We start from the raw sequence: 19,714 nt of genomic DNA, 5'->3' as shown, positions 1-19,714 counted from the left end.
GCTGGGGCAGACACACCACACCAGAATAAATTCAGATTTGCACTCAATCATCCACTCCAAGAAAACCAGCCTTCCCGTGCTTCCCAAAGCTACATCCCCACGGCTGCACAGACCAGACTGTGCTTCCCATAGGAATGGCCAGGTTCAACGCCCGCCGAGGCGGTAGCACAGACCTCGACAGCATCAGTGCAGCACAGGGCATTGCTAGGGACACCGCACGTTATAACCCATAAATTTATCTCGTTACCCCCGGCACCCAAACTGTTGTTTAGCAAACATCCCCCAGATTTCGAGGTCAGAAGCACATTGGAGGCCATGGCAGAGGCAGCCCGCATGGGGATGTGCTTTGCTCCCGCTGATGCTGCTCACGCTCCGGGCAGGCTCTGCTAACGCCCGCCCTGGGCAGCAGCAGCATCTTCCAGGCGCTGTGGCCCATCGCCACTCACATGGGACCTGCCGGTCTCCTGTGGCTCAGGTGCCTCGCACCGGGGACAACGGCTAACCTGCAGTTTTGTTTTGTCTCATGTCTCGGATCAGCCCCTGCCGAAAACACGACACCTGAAGCAGCAGGTACGTATGACTTTAGCTTTAGTAGAATGGGTCTAATGCTTGATCCTGGGAGTAAACTACTGATTCCCTCCCCAGTAACAGGACTTACTTTGCTCACACAGTAACGTAACAATTACTAAAACCTGGGGTTTACTTTCTCTTTGACAGTCCTGACCGAGTCCCCGATAGCTGCAATATCAGGTATTTAATTCTGGTCATCTCTTGAACCATGGTGAGCAGTTTACTCTTTCATGTGAGTCATCAACATATTTAAAACATGGACAATGTTTAATTTCATATTTTCCCTTTTCACAGTAACAAACTCATCCACTCTGTCAGACTCCCCAACCCCTGAAGCAGCAGCTGTTACCACTTGTAAGTAATACAGAATTACTCTGGATTAACTCCTCAGTTACCTAGCAAAGGCATGATCTGATTTTTGTGTTGGGATGGCTCCCTGTCTCCACTGTGTGCATAATCTCATGGATCTAGTAAATAACTTCAGGGATAAGTCCTTTGGCTTCCATACAAATCAAGGGATGGAAAAGGCTCTTGATATTGATATGGAACTAATACCTGCACTGATGAAAGCACTAGGGAAGGGAAAGCCGCTGGGGCAGACACACCACACCAATATAAGCTCATATTTGCTCTGGGTCATCACACTCCTGGGAAGTTATCCTCCCTGCACTTTCCTAAGTTGTATATCCACTGGAATTTGAGTCTGTGGATGGAAATCCTTCTGACAAACCCTGGAAGTGTTCAAGGCCAGGCTGGATGGGGCTTTGGGCAACCTGGGCTAGTGGAGGGTGTCCCTGCCCATGGCAGGGGGTTGGAACTAGGTGGGCTTTGAGGTCCCCTCCAACCCAAACCATTCCAGTATTCTATGATTCTATCATATTCAGCAGTATTTGGTTTGAACCTCAGATAAACTTCTCTACAATGGGATTTATCTGTTGAAAAATTTGAATTGCAAGTTCTGTTCATTGATTGAAAATATTCTGCCTCTGATGCTTACCTAGCTGACTCAGGTTTTCTTTTAAAGTCTGGCCCTGTCAGGTACGCATTGGTAAAGGGCACTCAGCTGCATCAATCAAACATAGAGATTTGTGTTGACAGCATACGGGAAACTGAACTTCAGATGCAAAGCATGCATTTGGGACTATCTGCCTACACTAAGGACCAAAGAGAATTAAATCTTGTTCCCATTAGCGCTAGTAATATGTCATCTTTAGTATTCAAGCTGTACACTTCTCTTAATATGAGCTCGTTGTCTGTGACAACTCTGTTCCTCAGAACTGGTGCTACCAACATTTCCTAGTCTTAATGCATTCAGCTGATTACAATGCATAATTGATTACATAAAAGCACGCATTTTCCTCATTCAGCCTATTTTTTTTAATTTTTTTCCCATGTTAAAAGACCGTCAAAAACCAGACCCAGCACCTATAAACCCAGGTAAGGTATTCTCATTCTTCTTTTTAATGACTTCCCAAGTGCAGTATACACTGGGTAAGAGATGTGAGCTGGGAAAGCCGGGCAGGTTTATGGCAGAGGGCATCCTAGTGCAGAAGAACAGGGGAAGCTGGAGATGCAGGGAGCAGGCCGAGAGCTTGGGGATGCCACCGCTTACCCAGGGACCGCATGTCACTGAGGCAGGGGCTGGCAGCCAGACCATCCTCGGTGGTAAGCGTCAAGCGGATGAGCTGGCCTGTGTCTGCAGCATTTATTGAAAAAATACGTTTAAAACGTCCACCTGTAGCCTGCCAGGCTGCCGGCCAGTCAGTGCCAGGGTGCTCTGGAGGGCTCGAACGCAAAGAAACAGCTCGTTATCACAGTGAGCTCACCCTCTTCCATGAGAGAACGGACGGACAGCACTAACATGTGTAACCTCGGGGTTAGCTGTAGGAGGGAGTAATGAGATTTTAATGGTGACCATCAAAGAAGGAGAAATTCATTTCATCTCCACTCAGCTGCTACTTCCAGGTACGGCAGCAAGGCCCACGTTTGCATTTGCAAAGCACACTGGTGTTTAATACATGCTGCATTTTACTCTATACTTACATACGGTTTATTAACATTAAATTCCTTCTTCTCCAGAAAACCTTACTTATCTGCCTAAATACATGCGGGTGATGTTACTAAGATTCTTAACTGGCCTGTGTCAACCAAGGCGGCCTGGGATGCAAAGCATAAAATTACAAGGGTAAGCATTTATTCATGCGCATGTGGTGTCCCAGCCAAACTGGGGCACCACAAACATGGTTTTGCACTGGGTTCTTATACCCTTCAACACGATTTGACTAATTACTTACACTCATACAACTGATTACTAATCATAGTAAAACTTGGCAAAGCAACTCTATTTCTGCAGCGTTCTCGCTGCCTGTCTATTGATCCAGGTGCCCCTGGAGTCAGTCATGCTGAAGTTACTGATCTATGACACCAGATGATGCTGGGAGGGTTTCAAAGATGTGTCAGAGTGGCTGGGATGCTGGTGTTATCTTGGCTGTCCAGGGGAATCCTTCATGGACAGGTCTAAGCTTCCATGAAGCAAAGTCCTTCTTTCCAGGGCTGGGCTGTCCTTTGCTTTGTTTTACATAAGCATGAACAATACTGGAGTCTCCAGTAAAATTTCACTACCTCATTGCATTACAGTTTATAATGTGCACTAATATGTATTAATAAAGTTAATACACTTTCATCCTCTAAACACTGATTGATATAAGAGTTAGGGAAGGACATTTTCACAACAGTGACCACCAGAAGACCCTACACCAATGCCAGAGGTGATCGTGCAGGGAACAGAGACCTGAGCAACCCCCAATGCAGGCCTGGGATCGACTCCCATGCCATGTTTCACATGTCACGCAAAGGCTGTGGCACAAGAAGGCTGGTAGGAGCGTTTGGGTTTGAAACTGTCACGTGCCAAGACATTATCAAAGTTATTTATGAAAAAAATTCAAAAATATTTTTAAAGATTGTTACCGGATGATGCCACCCCATGGCTTTGTGAATGCCAAGACTCGGGAAGTTGACATGGAACATCCACCACATAGACAGACGTTATATTAACACCACAACAAAATTATGTTTCTAAAAGTTCGTTATTCTAAATTATACGATAATATCAACCTTCCCCATTTCACTTGCTTCCCCACTCCACTTGCCTTTCCTAACCCTCCCTTGTCAGGTCACTTTGTAGGCAGCTAAATGTGCCCGAAACAAAGACACTCCTTGTGGGTTATGTACAGCTGCAATGCATAAACCCATGGTGTATTCACCCCAACATACAACAGAGAGCAGGATTTAACGAGCTGGGCGTTAGCATGCTCACCACACCGAGGAGACTCCCAACAAGCCTTTGCTGGCCAGGTGACAGTCGGGCAGGGAAGGGCTGCTCTTCCTCCATGGCTCCTTCAAAAAGATCCTCCACTGTTCTCAGCTGCCATTCTCCATGGTTTTTTTTTTTTTCCCTTTACGACTTTCTACCTCTCCATGTTGGTGTTTTCCCTCTTGAGTCCTTGAGCTACGAACTGCACCCAAATCAACAGTAATTGATTCGTCAGTAATTTCACATCTCTTATCTCATATGGCTCTGCAGACTTTCTCACAACTCGACAATGTCCTCAGCTGGGACCTGTGGTTGGGCCACCTCCAGTGGCCAGGGATCCTCCCAGCATGGACAGCTCAACCCTGTTACCCCTTAGCTCGCCTGACTTTCTAGAGACATTCAGGAAAAGGTTTCAGCCATACTTTGAAGCTCTAAACTCATAGCCCATCAAGCCACAACCTTTTCCAACACAGTGGAACGATCCAGTTCTGGCACCTTCTACAGCAAAAATACAAATTCTCTTGCCAAACCTCAACTGCAAAACACACAGGAACACTGGTGCCCACACAATACCCAGTGTTACAGCATCTCCATACCAGTAAACTCCATCTATATGATTTATTGTCAAGTTTGCCTTTTATGATTCACTATCTTTTTCAAATTCAGTGAAGATCTCATCCAAACCAGGATTTGTTTGTTCCTGCTACCCTCCACAGCACAGAGACAAATCTGATGCTGTTTACAGACATGTGTGTGGTCTTTCTAAATCCTCATGACTTTACAACTGTGGCATCTGATTTCTTTAGAAAAGAGTAAGGAAAATATCTCAACAACCATTTCAAAATAATTCCTCACATGTGATTGACTTCATATGGACAACAACAAACACATACACCAAAGATACACAGTCCTGAAACACATTTGAGTCACCCATGTGCAAGAAGCAGCAGGATTTTAAATGAACTACCTATGAGGACAAAAACACACAGTTTTGTTAGTTAGCTTTTTATTTTTAATTCACCATAATATTCTGCTAGGGAAGAAGAATTGGTATAAATTCGCAGAAGGTATTTCACAAATTATGTAAAAATTTTAGAGAAGAATGAAGCATCCAATGAAAGGTTTTTTGTTGATTTGGGGTATGGAATTGTTTCTTCGTAGCTCTTCAGAAAGTCTAAGGTTGAGATGAAAGATAACAGACCTACACAGTAACTCTTTCTCACATACTTAGAATTCCATCAGGTGCTTTAGATTTATACATTTACATATGCGTGTGATATTTATATAGGTTATGTTCCATATTATACTGACATACAGATTTAAATTCCATATAGTTGCACCTGTGTTCAGGAGTTCTGTGCTGTGAATTGGGATTAACATCACTGTTAGAAATCTCTGAAGGAAAGTTTCTTGCAACCAATGAAATAAATGGGCTTAGTGACCATGTCACAATTTTTGTATGACAATTATATGTGGGTTTTTTCCTTCCTTTCTTTTCTCAGGTGTGTAAGGGACCCAACCTGTAGGAGCTACTATTCACCAGGCAAGAGGATCATCCAGTTCAATTTCAGAGGTCCCATATACCCAAGAGTTTGCCTACAGTGCAAAGTATTAGCATGCAACAGATACAGTTATCCTTCCCAACGCTACCAGGGCTATATGATGAGAGGCAAAAGAAGCGCAAGAGATGACGACGTCATTATTATTGTCTCCAAATAATAACAGCCCCAACAATGCTTCTTCTAACCTTATGTTGATCACTTATATACGTGATCAGTGTGTCGCACACCTGCTAATAATTTCTAAAAATACATTATACTTGGGGGTGTAAATCTAAAGGTATTTTAATCTTAACTGTACTTGCGTTCCTTAATTTCAGATCTTTGGGATCTATATTCCAGATTTGTAAAATCCTAAACTTCAGTAAATACTCTCAGTGACAAACAGTAATTGGATCAGCTGGCTGATTTTTCTTATCAAGACTTTGTTTCCCTCTCAGTTCTTCCAGTTCTCTCCACTGGACCAAATAGCTCAAATATACTGAGATTTAAGGGAGGTTAACCTGCCTTACAGATACACACACCACAGTGCTGCTTTCTGAGCTCACAGCAACATAAATCAAACAATAAGCATCCCTTGTAACCAGGAATGCCTGAGCAATTACCTTAAATAGGAACTCAAAAATATTTGGAAAAAATATTGTACATGTACTGAGGTATAATCTCTGCATACCTATAAGCTATTATAATCTTTCCATATTTCAGGTTTTATTACTGGAGATTAGAACTAATTATAAGCATTTGCTTCATCCTTTTTCTTTCAATATCTGTTCAAATGATATCACTTTGAGCCAAGAAAGTATTTCTGCACTTTAATGTGAAATTGTCCCACTTGGAATGACTGGGGGGGGGGGGGGGGGGGGAGAAATTAATACTTTTCAGTTCACAAGAGAGAAAAATATCTTGTCGATTGCAGAATTGTACAGGAGTGCAGCAGTCATCTCAGGGAAAGGGATTGATTAAATTTTGATAATCTGGTGAAACCCATCTTTAAGGCCAATACTCAGCTTCCATATAGCGACTACATGCAGATAGCTCAGACTCATAATGAGATGCCCTGTACTGAATAAGGATGACTAACATCTAGAGGCTGTGTCATGCAAGACAAAAAAACCCACTTTTTTTTCAGCAACTTTTCCTTTTATGCTTCATCCCTTCAAAATAAGGGATTACAACCATTCTGAAACTCAGATTCTCCATGAATAACTTAGCCAGCTCTCAAATGCTAAACTCACGCAGAACTCCCATGAAAGCTCCGGATCCAATCTCCTACCTGGTGGTTAAGTCTTGCCGTTGCCGAGCAGGCTCACTGCCAAAGCCCTCATCCTGCGGGACTGTAATGCCTGTCCCGAGCCAGGGTATTTCCTAACCATACTTAGTTCATACAGAACACCATCACACTAGTAACCCTGCTGCTCTGCTGCTCACAGGTAATGATTTAAAATGTCTGAAATCACATTTTCCCTGCTATTGCACTCAGGTGCAGGCAGTGAGAGAAAGTGTCTTTCAATAACAGTGTTACAGCAGCTGAATCCTTGTCCCTTTGTACTGAAATGCACACTAGTTTGTTCTGAGGAGCTGCTGTTTTAAAACACCTTCTGTACTCTTCTCATCTTAAAGGACTTCCATGAAGACTTCGTGGCCATTTTCTTTTCAGGTAGGAGAGGAAATTCAAATTGGGCCATTAATATATCAGCAACACCTGATAGCTGAACACATCACTGTCTGAACACGGGCTTTACACACAAGATTTGAAAACACTTTGAACACTCAGATTTGTCTGTGCAGGTGTAGCAGCCAACCAGCCACAAGTGTGAGCAGGGCTCAGCCTGTGGGTCACTGCTTAGGGGTCCAGTCCTTTAACATCAACTCCAGCACCTCAAAGCCCATCTAGTTCCAACCCCCTGCCATGGGCAGGGACACCCTCCACTAGCCCAGGTTGCCCAAAGCCCCATCCAACCTGGCCTTGAACACTGCCAGGGAGCCAGGGGCAGCCACAGCTTCTCTGGGCAACCTGTGTCAGGGCCTCAGCACCCTCACAGGGAAGAATTTCTTCCATCTAATCTAAATCTACCCTCCTTCAGCTTCAGGCCATTCCCCTTGTCCTGTCACTCCCTGCCCTTGTCACCAGCCCCTCTCCAGCTTTCCTGGAGTCCCTTCAGGGACTGGAAGGGGCTCTAAGGTCTCCCCAGAGCCTTCTCTCCTCCAGGCTGAACAACCCCAACTCTCTCAGCCTGTCCTCATAGCAGAGGTGCTCCAGCCCTCTCATCAGCTTCATGGCCTCCTCTGGACTCGCTCCAACAGCTCCATGTCTCTCCTGTACTGGGACCCCAGAGCTGGATGTGGTACTCCAGGTGGGGTCTCAGGAGAGCAGAGTAGAGGGGCAGAATCCCCTCCCTCGACCTGCTGGTCACGCTGCTTTGGATGCAGCCCAGGATACAGTTGGCTTTCTGGGCTGCAAGCGCACGTTACTGGGTCACGTTGAGCTTTTCATCAATCAACACCCCCAAATCCTTCTCCTCAGGGCTGCTTTCAATCCATTCTCTGCCCAAGTAGTTCCAAACAGTTTGACCTGTAGCTACCAGAATAAATTACCAGGGTACCATCGGCATTTTTTTCTTGGTTCTGATGGCCACAGCATTAATTGGCAGGGCTCCACATACCAGTTCACAGATTAAATGCACACAAAATGAATGCTAGCATCTGAAAATTCCTTGCAAGTATGTGTGTGGGTTTAAGAAATGAAAGGCTATACAGACTAAATGCAAATTTAGCATTTCCAGAAGTTAAAGGGAATTCAAATGCCATGCAATGTCTTTTTACATGTATTCTGTGCCTCCATGTTTAGAGGCAATATAAGTATATTGTCATGAGGAAGAGTTGCATTCAAACTCCCCAAAGTGAGTTAAAAATCAGAGAGAATTATTTTAAAGAAGGCATAGATCTGAGATTAGAAATATAGGATCATTACAGATGCATTTCAGTTTGTTGATTAAAAAAAAGTTTTTGTACAAAAAAAAAAAAAGTTTTATGAAAGAAAAGTACCTAGATGGGTTTCAAGAAGGTCTGCATTGCAATTTGACTTCTCTAGTAAAGCTGAGAGAACATCTGTTTGTACAGCTGTGGGATACCTGCTCCCTGTGTTGGAAAGAATCACAGAGGCAGGTGGCTCCTGGGTGAAGCCTGGCCGCTCACACCCCAGGCAGGTACCGCACCAAACCGAGGTCAGGGGAATCCCACATCTGCGCCACTGGCACAACCTCTAGAAGCTTTAAAGATTGGTTATCTGCTGCTGTAGTAGGAAATACTGTGGATTTCAAGAGCTTTGGTCCTTATGGAAAAACAAAGTATTGTAAATATGTCGGAACCAATGCTCGTTAGACTCGTGCTAGAAGGAATTGAGGCTTTTAGGACTGTGCTTGTTTCCTTTCCTTGGGAAGGAAAGGTTGATTCTTTTATTTTTTTCGTAGCTTCTACTGTGGGACTGAGAAAGTTTTATCTGCCAAGTGGTTGCAGTGCAATCTTCTTCTAAATCTGTAACTAACACGAATCCGGCCTTGTTCATCTGTGAATGTTTCAGCAATAGGGAATTGTTACTCATGACAACTCTATTAAGACAGTCGCACTTTACAACCTGAGGAGTCCTCAGCAAGGACAGGGAATGATATGCCCAGTGTAACCTAAAGGCATAGGTGTCAAAATGAAGGCGGGTAAAACCAAGCTCCCGCCGACCATTGCTAAGAGCAAACTGCTGAACATGTCTCCCAAGGGAGTCTGTACATCCCCTCCAGAACATTCTTGCCCATGTCAACACACCCAAACAGACGCTCAATGAAACCTACTGAAAAACGTGCTTTGAACCCATGAGAGCTGATAAAAACACAGGTAAACTTACTCCACGTGGTACGTATTAAAAAAAAAAAAAAAAAAGGCACATCTGTTACTTTCTCATTTGTATCTGTTAAGAAGAAATAGTAACTGAGAGATTAGGCCCTTCCTCCATGACACCATGTAATACAGGACGATTATGAAATAGCAGGAGGTATAAAAGTTAGAAAAGCCTAACCTCCCCAGCTGCCAGCAAAATGCAGATGCTCAGACAGCTCCTCCTCCTGCCTCTCCTCGCTGCTCTAGCTCTTGCTGAAGACAACTCAATAGAATCCACGGGTATGGAAATCGAGTCTTTACTTCATCAGTGAAATTTTACTCATTATTCACAATAGGTATTTTACAGGCAACTGAAGGGAAAAGTGTTAAACGTATCTCTAAAAGTGCCTCTTATTTTAATGTACTGCTGCACAATAGTAATGCCTGGATGTGCCAGCAAGTGTTAAAAATGGTAAATAAAAAAATAATTCAATATATTACTTCCTATGGCAAATTTTTAACTTAAGAACTTGATTTTGAAGATATTTTACTCTAGAATGGAAATTTGCATTTATAAATTATTACTATATTGGAGTAACAGAAATAAAGTGACTTAATTGGGAAAGAGTTGCTTTTCAAAAGAGATTGGTTGATTTTTCCTTTGTTCTAATCAGAAGCAATAAAAAGTCGTTCATTGCTTGATTTGGGATCACCATTCTGTGCTCAGATCAGGAATTTCCCTGATTAATGGTGGGTAGCTACTGTGGGATACTGAAATATTGCTGCAGAGCTGCTCTAGTGGTGCCTGGCTGCAGAAGAGTCCAGAGGGATGAGAGGGAGCGTAGGGCTGACCTTGTAACGCTCTTACAATAGGGAGGTTTCACATGTGATGAGAAAGGTCTCTTCTAAACCTTTCTTTTCTCTCTGGAATTCATCAGAAAACCTGACCTCTTTATATAGGACTGCATACACTGTATAGGAAATTCTTCCTGCTGTTTTAGACCATTATTTTTAGATTAATGTTAAAGTAGAAAGGAGATCTTATGCCCACTCTAGATGATAAACGTTCTCCAAAGTTTCCGATACAACGGCCATTACTGCAACTACTTCATAACTTACTAGGTGATGTCAGTGATATCAACCATGGTTGGTTTGTGGGTTTTTTCATAAGAGAACTGGGTTGAAACCCAGCTAGCCCCACATCCTGAACCCAGAAATGGTCAAGAGTGGATGCTCAGGCAAGAATATGGATACAAGCCTGCATAATACTCCCCCAGCACACTCTCCCAGTCACCAGCAAATGTGGTTCAGGACTTCTGAAACAGAGGAAATGCTATCTTTGTGTTTAATAGTTACCAAAGGCTGCTTCTTTCAGGGATTTGACCTGGTTTATGTTTTACTTTTACCATCCACATCACCCTGCAGCAAAGATCCACATGCAATGAGCCAGTTACTTTTGTTTGTTTCAAAACCACAACTTAATGGTTTCATTCCAGGCCACTGAGTTACTGTACTGGAAGAGAATATCTCATGTTAACCCTCTCCATGAATTTACAGACCTCTAGCACCTACCTTACCCCCTGGTTCTCCCCTTTCTGACCTGAAATGCTTCAGTCCATGTACTGATTCCTTGTCTCAAAGCTATTCTAAACTTTTGATCATCTTCGTTGCCATTCATTCTTTGAAGCTTTTCCTGTTCAGCAGTACGCTTATACAGATGGAGGGTCAGAACTGCATGCAGCAGTAAATATACAGTAATACTACACACAGTCCTTCAGAAGCTCAAATCTGAAAGTCTTTTTGATTCCCTAGGCACAGGTTCACAAATGCTTTTAAGTAAAGGGCTGAACCTTAGAACTGGATTCAATGATCTTTATGAAATCGGTGTAGGGAGAAGACCAGAGGCTTGAAGTGCTTGTGGTGACAAACCTGGCTAAAGAGAATTGCTCAGGTATCCCGTATCACTCAGCATTTCCAGTTTTGCCATTGGCTTCATCTGTAATATGTGTTCGCCTAACTTTCTCTGGTCCTGGGAAAACAAGGATAAAATGTATTTTCTAATTTCATTTATTATTTGATTCTTCTGGTTCCATAAACTGCAGTAATATAAATGAAAAATAAAACTAGTACAACATTTTGCATGTCTGTTCCATGATGGACTTTCCATAGTGCAGGATGAAATATTATTGCAAGACAAAACTTGAGAGACATCCTCGCAAGCTGTCTTTTGTTGTTGTCTTTCTGCACTAGGTGTACCTCGCTGCGGTGCTTCACTTCATGACCTCAACAAAGCATTAAGGATTGAACTGAATGCAAATGCAAGCTGCGTTTGGCAAATCCAGAGGAACGCAAACCAAACAATTAGGCTCATTTTCTCCTATTTTAAGTAAGTATTTCCTCTAAATGCTTTTGTACTGCCTCCAAATATTTCTCTGTATTGAATCTGTGTTGTGGACTCCAATGAGCCTGTATATCTGTCAGCGAGCTTAGGTAGTTCTCACTGTGTTTTTTCAAAAGATTTGCTCCTTCTTCAAGCTGTGAAACAGAAAGTATTAAAGTATATGACGGTCCCTCAACTAATTCACCTCTTCTTGGACAAGTATGTAACGACACTGATGCAGTCCCAGTGCTTCACTCATCTTCAGACAGTTTAACTTTTCTCATAACAACAAATTCTGCAGCTTTCACACGAAACTTCTTTGTCTTCTATTACTACTTTTCACCAGAAACAAGTAAGTCATTAAAATACCATTTGATTTGCACCATTAAAAGAAACTTTCCCATTAAGGGAATCTTTAATTAGTCTCACTCAGTTCTTCAGGCCTTAGGGAATGGTGTGGGGGGAAATCAGTGAAAGGAAATAAGCAGCAAAACAATAGTGCACTTACAGAGAGCCTAAAAAGTTACATTTTACTCACAAAAATGATTGCAAAGAAGGCATTATGGGACTTCACTTTTATTTACAGGCTTCTAACACCTTTAGTCAGTTTGCAAATATTATAGTATTTACTCAGAAAGAGAATATGAGCATCTAGTCAGAACTCCTGCCGAGTACGGGTCACAGAAGTCACAGCGTTTTCATTCAACAAGCTCCTCACTTTTTTTTTCCTTAAAAGATAAGAATAGCTTGGACAAAATCAGTTTTAGCTTGTGACCAGATCCCTTGCTTCTGCTGATCTGAGTGGCATGGTATTAAGCTCTTAAAAGCTTCAATTTTACAGAGTAGCTAGCATATCCTAGTTTATGCTGCTCCAGTGTTTAACTGTGCTGCTGAAAAATTGTGCCCTGTTTCCAGTCTATATTTGTCTTTCTGAGGTTTCCACTGATTTGATTTTATTTTGCCTTTGTCTATCACGTAAAATCTTCCTCAGACTTGAAGATTTTGCACTTCGACGTAGATCATGACCAAGGCCTCATAGATTTCTGTAATATAAAGTCTCTCGGGGTTTCTTTTGGTTGGTGTAGCATTACCAGTTTTTCAAGATGGCACCTAACTTACCTGTAGATGAGTTAGCTTTGATACTGTGTGCAATTTAGTTATATCTACATTTTGGGTGTCTCAGATGTCATTACACTGTGCCTTGCAGATATACCATAGTAACAACAGGCTGCATTTTGTAGCATCCACCTGCCCTGGAATTCTCTGTAGAAGTTCTATCTTCAGTACTTTTATTCATTTCCAAATGAATGGAATCCTACAGAAACAATCCTGCTAGTTACATAGCTTTAGGTCCTTAATTTATTTTTATGGCTCATCTGTACTATTATGTTACAATATATCTACTCTTCTTTTCAGAAATTGAAAATTGTGGGGGACAATTAACTGGTCCCAATGGGACATTTACCAGCCCCAACTACCCAGCAGCCTACCCTGAGTTTGCATACTGCGTCTGGCACATACAGACAGCAAAAAACTCGAAGATAAACTTAAAATTCCAGGATTTTTTGTAAGTAAATGCCCTAATGCTCTATTACTCTTTTTTCATTCTGTTGAAAGGCATTAAACACAGGAAGCAGAAGTGCCTTCAAACTTTTAGAACATCTGTACACTTTTAAAACAAACATGCTTTGATGACTCTTATGATAAAGTAATTGCAGTGTGTTCCACATCACTACACATGACCCTATAGCTACTGCAGTGCCAGCCAGTGAAATGCAGAAAGCATTTCAGGTGACTAGCCATCAGGTGCAGGTCCATTTTAAGCTAGCCTGAATGATCTGAATTTAAATCCATCAGTAGAAATAGTTTTTGCTACATAAGGAACGTGTTTAAAACCATCATGTGCACGGTGTTTGCAATTTAGAACGGAGGGTCAAAAGAAGAATAAAGCAAATATTGCCCAAAGTTCATCCTCTTCAGTATTGCTGGCCGTTGGGCAAAGAAGATAACGTAGCACTGGCCTAAGTACTTCCAAGTATAAATGCTAACAGGTGCATCGGCGTACATCCCTGACCCATATTGCTCTTTAGCTGCTGTCCCATATGTAGAGGGCTGGTAGACCTTTTTTGGCTTTCCCTGCATCAGCTGACACTGTGCATGGAGGAAAGTCTCAAGATCAAGGGAATTGAAAGGGTAGTATCTTCAAGAACATTTCTTGAGAGATTCAGACTGCAGAATGCTGTCTAAGAATTCAGTATGGAATGTTTAGGGTTCTATAGGAAATTGTTACCCTGACCGCTGCCCTCTGAGACGATGAACTCTGCACAGTGTGGTGTATGTTCTCACCAGTCCTGGCCAGAGTCCATCTGCTCGCTCAGGAACAGAGATGTTCCGGAGGTACCAGTACCCCACCACAGCCCAGCTGGTGCTTTTCACCAAGGGTGGCAAGCACTGAGCTGAGCTCTCAGGCAGAGTGATAAAAAGGGCAAGAGCCTTCTCCTGGTGACACACACAAGAGGTTTCAGAGACCTACTAAGTCAACCCTACACTTTAAAAGCTCTTTATTTTAAGAAACAGGATTGTTTTTATACGTGTGTATATATATATAAAAAAATGTATCTGAAGGTGTTATTTTTAGTAAATAAGTAGCAATCAATATATGTAGTACCATAGCTATAAAAACATAGCTGATCCAGCTTCTGTTGAGAACTATAGCAAAATGTTTGTTATTTCAATGGGAGCAGAATCACACTCTTATTAAGCATTTCTTGCCTTTAAGGGTTTTCCATGTTTTATTTGGGTTTAATAATGTCTATTTATGTGTTCTTTTATTCTCCACTCTTTCAGTCAACTGGAATTCATCAGATATAAAGTATCTGCACTAGATCCTCTCTCCATTATGGGCAATGTTCTCTATACTCAGATTTCCTCGTAATTATTTTTTTCTCTGTCTACAGCCTGGAACTAGACCGAAACTGCCAATTTGACTTCACAGCAGTCTATGATGGCCTCACCACTAACACTGGCTTAATAGGAAAAGTATGTGGTCGTGCTCAGCCCGCATTTGAATCTTCTTCAAATGTTATGACAGTTGTGTTGTCTACAGACTACGCCAACTCCTACAAAGGGTTTTCTGCTCAGTATACCAGTGCTCCGCTGCCAGGTCCTGTGGAGCCCGACAGTAAGTACACTTGCTACACAAATAGGATGCTGTTCCTTATTCTCACATATGATGCTTCCCTTATAAATATCGAAAAGAATTGATGGTTGATATTGAAGATTTAAGCCTTTTTATAGGTAGTCATTAACCCTCTTTAAATATAAAAATCCCACGTTAGTCTCACCTATAGAGCATAAGTTATTACCTGACCCACCTGTGAAAGAAAGACTGTTGTTTCACTTTCTGGTCCTTTTTGTGGCCAGCACCACTGAAAATCTGAGTTTTTCCTTCTTTTGGACAAAGCAGGTATTGTTACCATCCTGGAGATGTAAAGATGAAATTTTTTTGGCTGGTTAGTTAGGAAAAGGGTCTGCACTGGTTAGTCAAACAGGGTTTAGGTGTGTTGCAATTCCCTTTCCCCCAGAGCTGGAGCATTTTCCTTATTGGTTCCATTTGTTTATGTGCCCATCTCATTAACTGAGGTGGAGAATGCGCCTCTAAAGCCTCAATGTCTGCTATCAATTTCCTTGCTGACCATTCTGCACTAGCACTTTGATTTCTTCTCCCCTTTTACAAAGGCTGCAATTCATTGTTTTACTGGGTTTAAAATTAAACGTTCAGCAGAAGTTTTACATGGTTTTGCTTATCTAACATTTTTGAAGTTACAGCAATACCACATAAAGCATGAAATTTTGTTCTGCATGACCTCAAACATGCATGAGCCGTTTCAGACTGACAAATCAAATACCACGCAACAGGTCCAAGGATCTAGACCAACTGAGAAATGACAGCAGCACAGTTTGTTAACGTTTTTTTATTTCTCTTTCAATGGCAGCATTGCTCACATGCTCTTCAGATAGCATGAAAATTGTCCTGAGCAAGTCTTATCTGGCCTCCCTTGGTTATAACGAAACTCACCTACAGCTGAATGATCCATCTTGCAGTCCAGTTATAACAGAGTCTGTGATCTTTTCCTTCCCATTAGCCAGCTGTGGAACAACTAAAAAGGTAAAGTGGGATCAAAGTTATGTGAAGCTAACAATAGTTTACGAATGACAGGAGCTCATAAAAGCAGTTTAAAATAGCGTGTGAATAAGCTAACAGCAGATTTACTTTCACTTCGCTCATCCAATTGCACGTTTCCAGTCTTGAAGCAAAAAGAACGTTTCTCCTCGTTAAGAACCTGAGCTTTTCAAAGGAAGTCGGGGAGAATCCATGCAAATTAACCCGAATGTTTCATTCCCTCTCCAACCCAGGTTATCAGAAGTAGCACAATGCTAGGTACATAACTTAAGTAAAGATATAGCTGGCACTTATCCTGGAGTCACAAGGAAAGGGGGTGGGGGGGAACCCCTAAGATGTGAAGATTCCCACGAGCTAGTTCATAGCATCGTTTTGCTAATGGTGACTGAAGCGCAACCTTGGTACTTTCCAAACTCCATGTGTTATTCCTTAACCTTTTTGCTGCATAGCTTGGTTCAGTGTTTTGAAAAAAAAGGAGGATTGATAGTGGGTTTTTGGTTGCAATCTGTTTCAACATTTCAAAGGTATCTTGAGCCTCTGATAAGACCATCCGGGTGGCTTTGTAATTTTATACAATTGCTTTCAACTGCACTGCTCAGATAATCACAACTGAGCACTTCATATGATTCCTTTTACAGGATGATGGTGAGAGCATCACTTATACCAACATCGTATCTCTCTCTGCAACTGGCAGCATTATCACCCGTCAAAAGAGCGTTCAGATTATTGCGAAATGTAAAATGGAAAACAATTCAACCTTAGAAGTCATTTACATAACAAAAAATAATATAATCCAAAACACAACTGCTGTGGGAAGATACAACGTTAGCATGTCATTCTATGATTCAGATTCATTCTCCAAGCCTGTACGCCAGTCCCCATATTACGTAGACCTGAACCAAACTCTTTTTGCTCAAGTCAGTGTTCATTCCACTGACCCAAATCTTCTGGTGTTTGTTGACACTTGTATCGCATCTCCACAACCTGATTTTGGATCGCTAACGTATGACTTAATCAGAAGTGGGTAAGACTCTAAATTAATTTTATTACTGTCTCCTAATATGTGAGAAAATATAATCTAAATGTCAACTGTAGGTCTTTTATTTTTGTCTCTCTTCCACTTATTTTCTTTAGTAGACTGTGGTTGAAAGCTAAATTTCATCAGAATTTAAAGGCAATGCATAAATAAGCTAGGAAAAACAAGCACCATAGTGCACTGAGGAGAGGAAAAAAAAGCACATCATTGTTCATCCACATGTAAAAATAATGCCCTAGTTAAGTGCTGTAGTTACAGTTAACAGTAATTGGCAAGAATGATTATTGTATGTGGACTACTTTAACAGCTCCGTAACTTCTGTTGCAGTTGCAGTAAGGATGACACTGTGGTAACCTACCCAACACTTGAACACTATGGACGATTCAAATTTAACGCCTTCAGGTTCCTGCGGAGCTTTCCATCAGTTTATCTCCAGTGTGACATTTTAATTTGTGACAGCAACAACGCAAACTCTCGCTGTACCGAAGGCTGTATCTCCAGGCAAAAAAGAGCTATTTCTTCATACACATGGAAAACCCATACCGTAGTAGGTCCCATCCGCCTGAAAAGAGAACTCAGGTCTGCTGATCACTCAGGTAAGAGGAATACATAAATGAAGAATCTGATTAAACTCTTCCTTGCTGTAAATTCATTACCTTCGTTCTACTAATGAAATAAGTGAATTACACTAGTTCAAAACCAACATGGCATCAGAGCAACAGGTTCAATGAAGTTTGAGTTGTGTGAGATCATAGAAGTACTTTTCAAATTGACAGACTAATGCTCTTTTGGATTAAGGTGTGCTCTTTGAAGTAGAAAGAAAAGCACTCGCTCCTAGTTACAAAAGTAGTGTATGCAGGATCTGACCATGTATTCAGAAAGAGTTACGAATGGCAAGAGATTTCAGATTTTCAAACGTGACATATTTTGATGAAGCATACATAGGGAACAGGGCTCATTTCTCAATGAGAGAACAGACTACTTAAAGAGCACATTCCAACTCATAGTAAAGTTTTGTTATGATCTGTGTATCTTCTAACAGTCCACTCAATTTCACTCAAGTTTTATCTGTTGGTACTACAGAAAAGCTATGCCAGATGATAAACACAGATGACTTATTCCAAGCTAGCTTCAATCCTCACACTGTAGGTATTGTTTATTAGAACACAGATACAAAGGACAGCCACTGGAGCAGAAATCAAAAGCACCGTGCTTTTCAATTAGAGCTGCAAAGCTGTTTGTTAAGACAACCGAGCTTTGGTGCCCCAATCTGACGTACTCTTTAGTACAATGTGCAGTCTGCTCTACAGCGGTCTAGATGAGTACTGAGAGCTAACGTAGACTACAAAACATGGAAAAGCTACTTTAAAAAGCTTGCATTGTTACTCCCACTATGCTCACTGTTCTAACTTTTATTGAGCCCAAAGCTTCACCTGAGAAAAGCACATTGTGCCACATGCTTTCAGGTGTCAGATCTAAGAAATATTCAATCATGCTCTTAGTAGCAATAAGCATATTTTCTTCTTTTTTTTAATAATTATTAACCTCTCCAAACTCTAGCAGCATTTTAAACATGTTCCCATTTATTTCAATAGTGAAAGATTTTGCATCCATAGGCTAGAAACTGGACACGTATATAACGTGAAAAGGATTCAGGTGCCAATAGATCACACTCAAAGTATTACAAAGCACAGATTAATTCTCATAGTATCTTTCACAATTTACAGAATAGCGAGTTTTACTGAGCTAGTAAACCATTAGAAGGCATAGGGCTAGAACCACGAGTTTCTTTTTCGCCCAGCTTTGCTTCAGCAATGTGTCTCCCATCTATCGGGTTCTACGGATAATGATGTCACTGCTTGACAAACACAGTTGCAGCAACACCAAAGGATTTGTTAACATTGTGATGCTCTTCTGTACTATTGTTTCATTACAAATTTTTACAACTCTTCAGCACTACAGATTCAGAATTTGCAAATCGGTGTGGGTCCACTACTCAGAACCAAAATATCTGAAAAAATGTTTATTTAATTTCCATTGAAATGACATGGCATTCAAAACTTTAAACAACCCACTTTATTTTTTCTCTACACAGAATCCCTCACTAAAGCAGATGCTGAAGAAACCCAGAATCTGCAACACTACAACTTCTACACTCTTTCATTTGTGGTTTTAATTTCAAATATTATCATTGCAGTAGCTGTGATACTAAAATATCACAAACACCAAGCAGGATATAGCTACCAAAGAATCCAGACCTCATATTAACTACTTCAGGATATTTTGAATTTGTGTCAACTTCTATTCAGATTTATCACTCAGAAGGGAGAGGGGAAAAAACCCAAACCAACCAAAAGGGGGAAAAAAAAAAATTCAATAAAGTAACAGCCGTGGAACATAGTGCTTGGAAACTTTTTCGACTTTTTATGTAATTAAAAAAACCTCTCAACTCGGTACTCTACCTTAAATCACTGAGTTGAAAACAAGTGCAAGTGTCCACCTCAGGGTGTTTCTTAGAAAGCATCTAAAAACTAACTCTACAGGTGTAAAGTGACTTGTAGAATACAAGATAATTTAGGTCCTTTTGTCTTAAAAAAAGTATCTCTTCTTATCTTTTTGAATCACTTTGAAACTGCACCTGGCATGAGTTAAGCTGAGGAACAACTGCAAGATGTCTGTTCAACGCAAATTATCCTCTCTTCAAAATCTACTCCTGTGGGTTGCTACCATCAAAATCTGACAGTCTCCAACAGAGATCAGTTTTCCTGGAGAAGGAAATATTGGGTACTGGACTGTACGTGCCTAT

The 19,714-nt window shown here is 41.4% G+C and overlaps 2 protein-coding genes across 2 annotated transcripts in view; both read left to right on the top strand.

Moving 5' to 3' along the window:
• LOC104637808 (scavenger receptor cysteine-rich domain-containing protein DMBT1) overlaps positions 1-5,602 on the top strand; it is a 52,826-nt gene extending 47,224 nt beyond the window's left edge. Inside the window, exons 17-20 of the mRNA XM_075757665.1 lie at positions 865-924; positions 1,972-2,007; positions 2,650-2,755; positions 5,386-5,602. Coding sequence (XP_075613780.1) covers positions 865-924; positions 1,972-2,007; positions 2,650-2,755; positions 5,386-5,602 — 419 coding nt within the window. The remainder of the gene's footprint in view (positions 1-864; positions 925-1,971; positions 2,008-2,649; positions 2,756-5,385) is intronic.
• A 3,869-nt stretch (positions 5,603-9,471) lies between these two features.
• Positions 9,472-19,179, top strand: CUZD1 (CUB and zona pellucida like domains 1). The gene is made up of 9 exons (XM_075757698.1): positions 9,472-9,609; positions 11,560-11,695; positions 11,827-12,041; positions 13,106-13,256; positions 14,647-14,870; positions 15,685-15,857; positions 16,511-16,896; positions 17,236-17,504; positions 19,004-19,179. Exons 1-9 carry the CDS (start codon positions 9,528-9,530, stop codon positions 19,174-19,176), a joined length of 1,809 nt encoding a protein of 602 aa, XP_075613813.1. The 5' UTR covers positions 9,472-9,527; the 3' UTR covers positions 19,177-19,179.
• Positions 19,180-19,714: the final 535 nt, after the last annotated feature.

Source organism: Balearica regulorum, chromosome 7 (assembly GCF_011004875.1).
Source record: "Balearica regulorum gibbericeps isolate bBalReg1 chromosome 7, bBalReg1.pri, whole genome shotgun sequence".
In the NCBI taxonomy this organism is placed as follows: domain Eukaryota; kingdom Metazoa; phylum Chordata; class Aves; order Gruiformes; family Gruidae; genus Balearica; species Balearica regulorum.
Note: the sequence above shows the minus strand (reverse complement) of the source record. Positions and strands in the feature narration are given on the sequence as shown.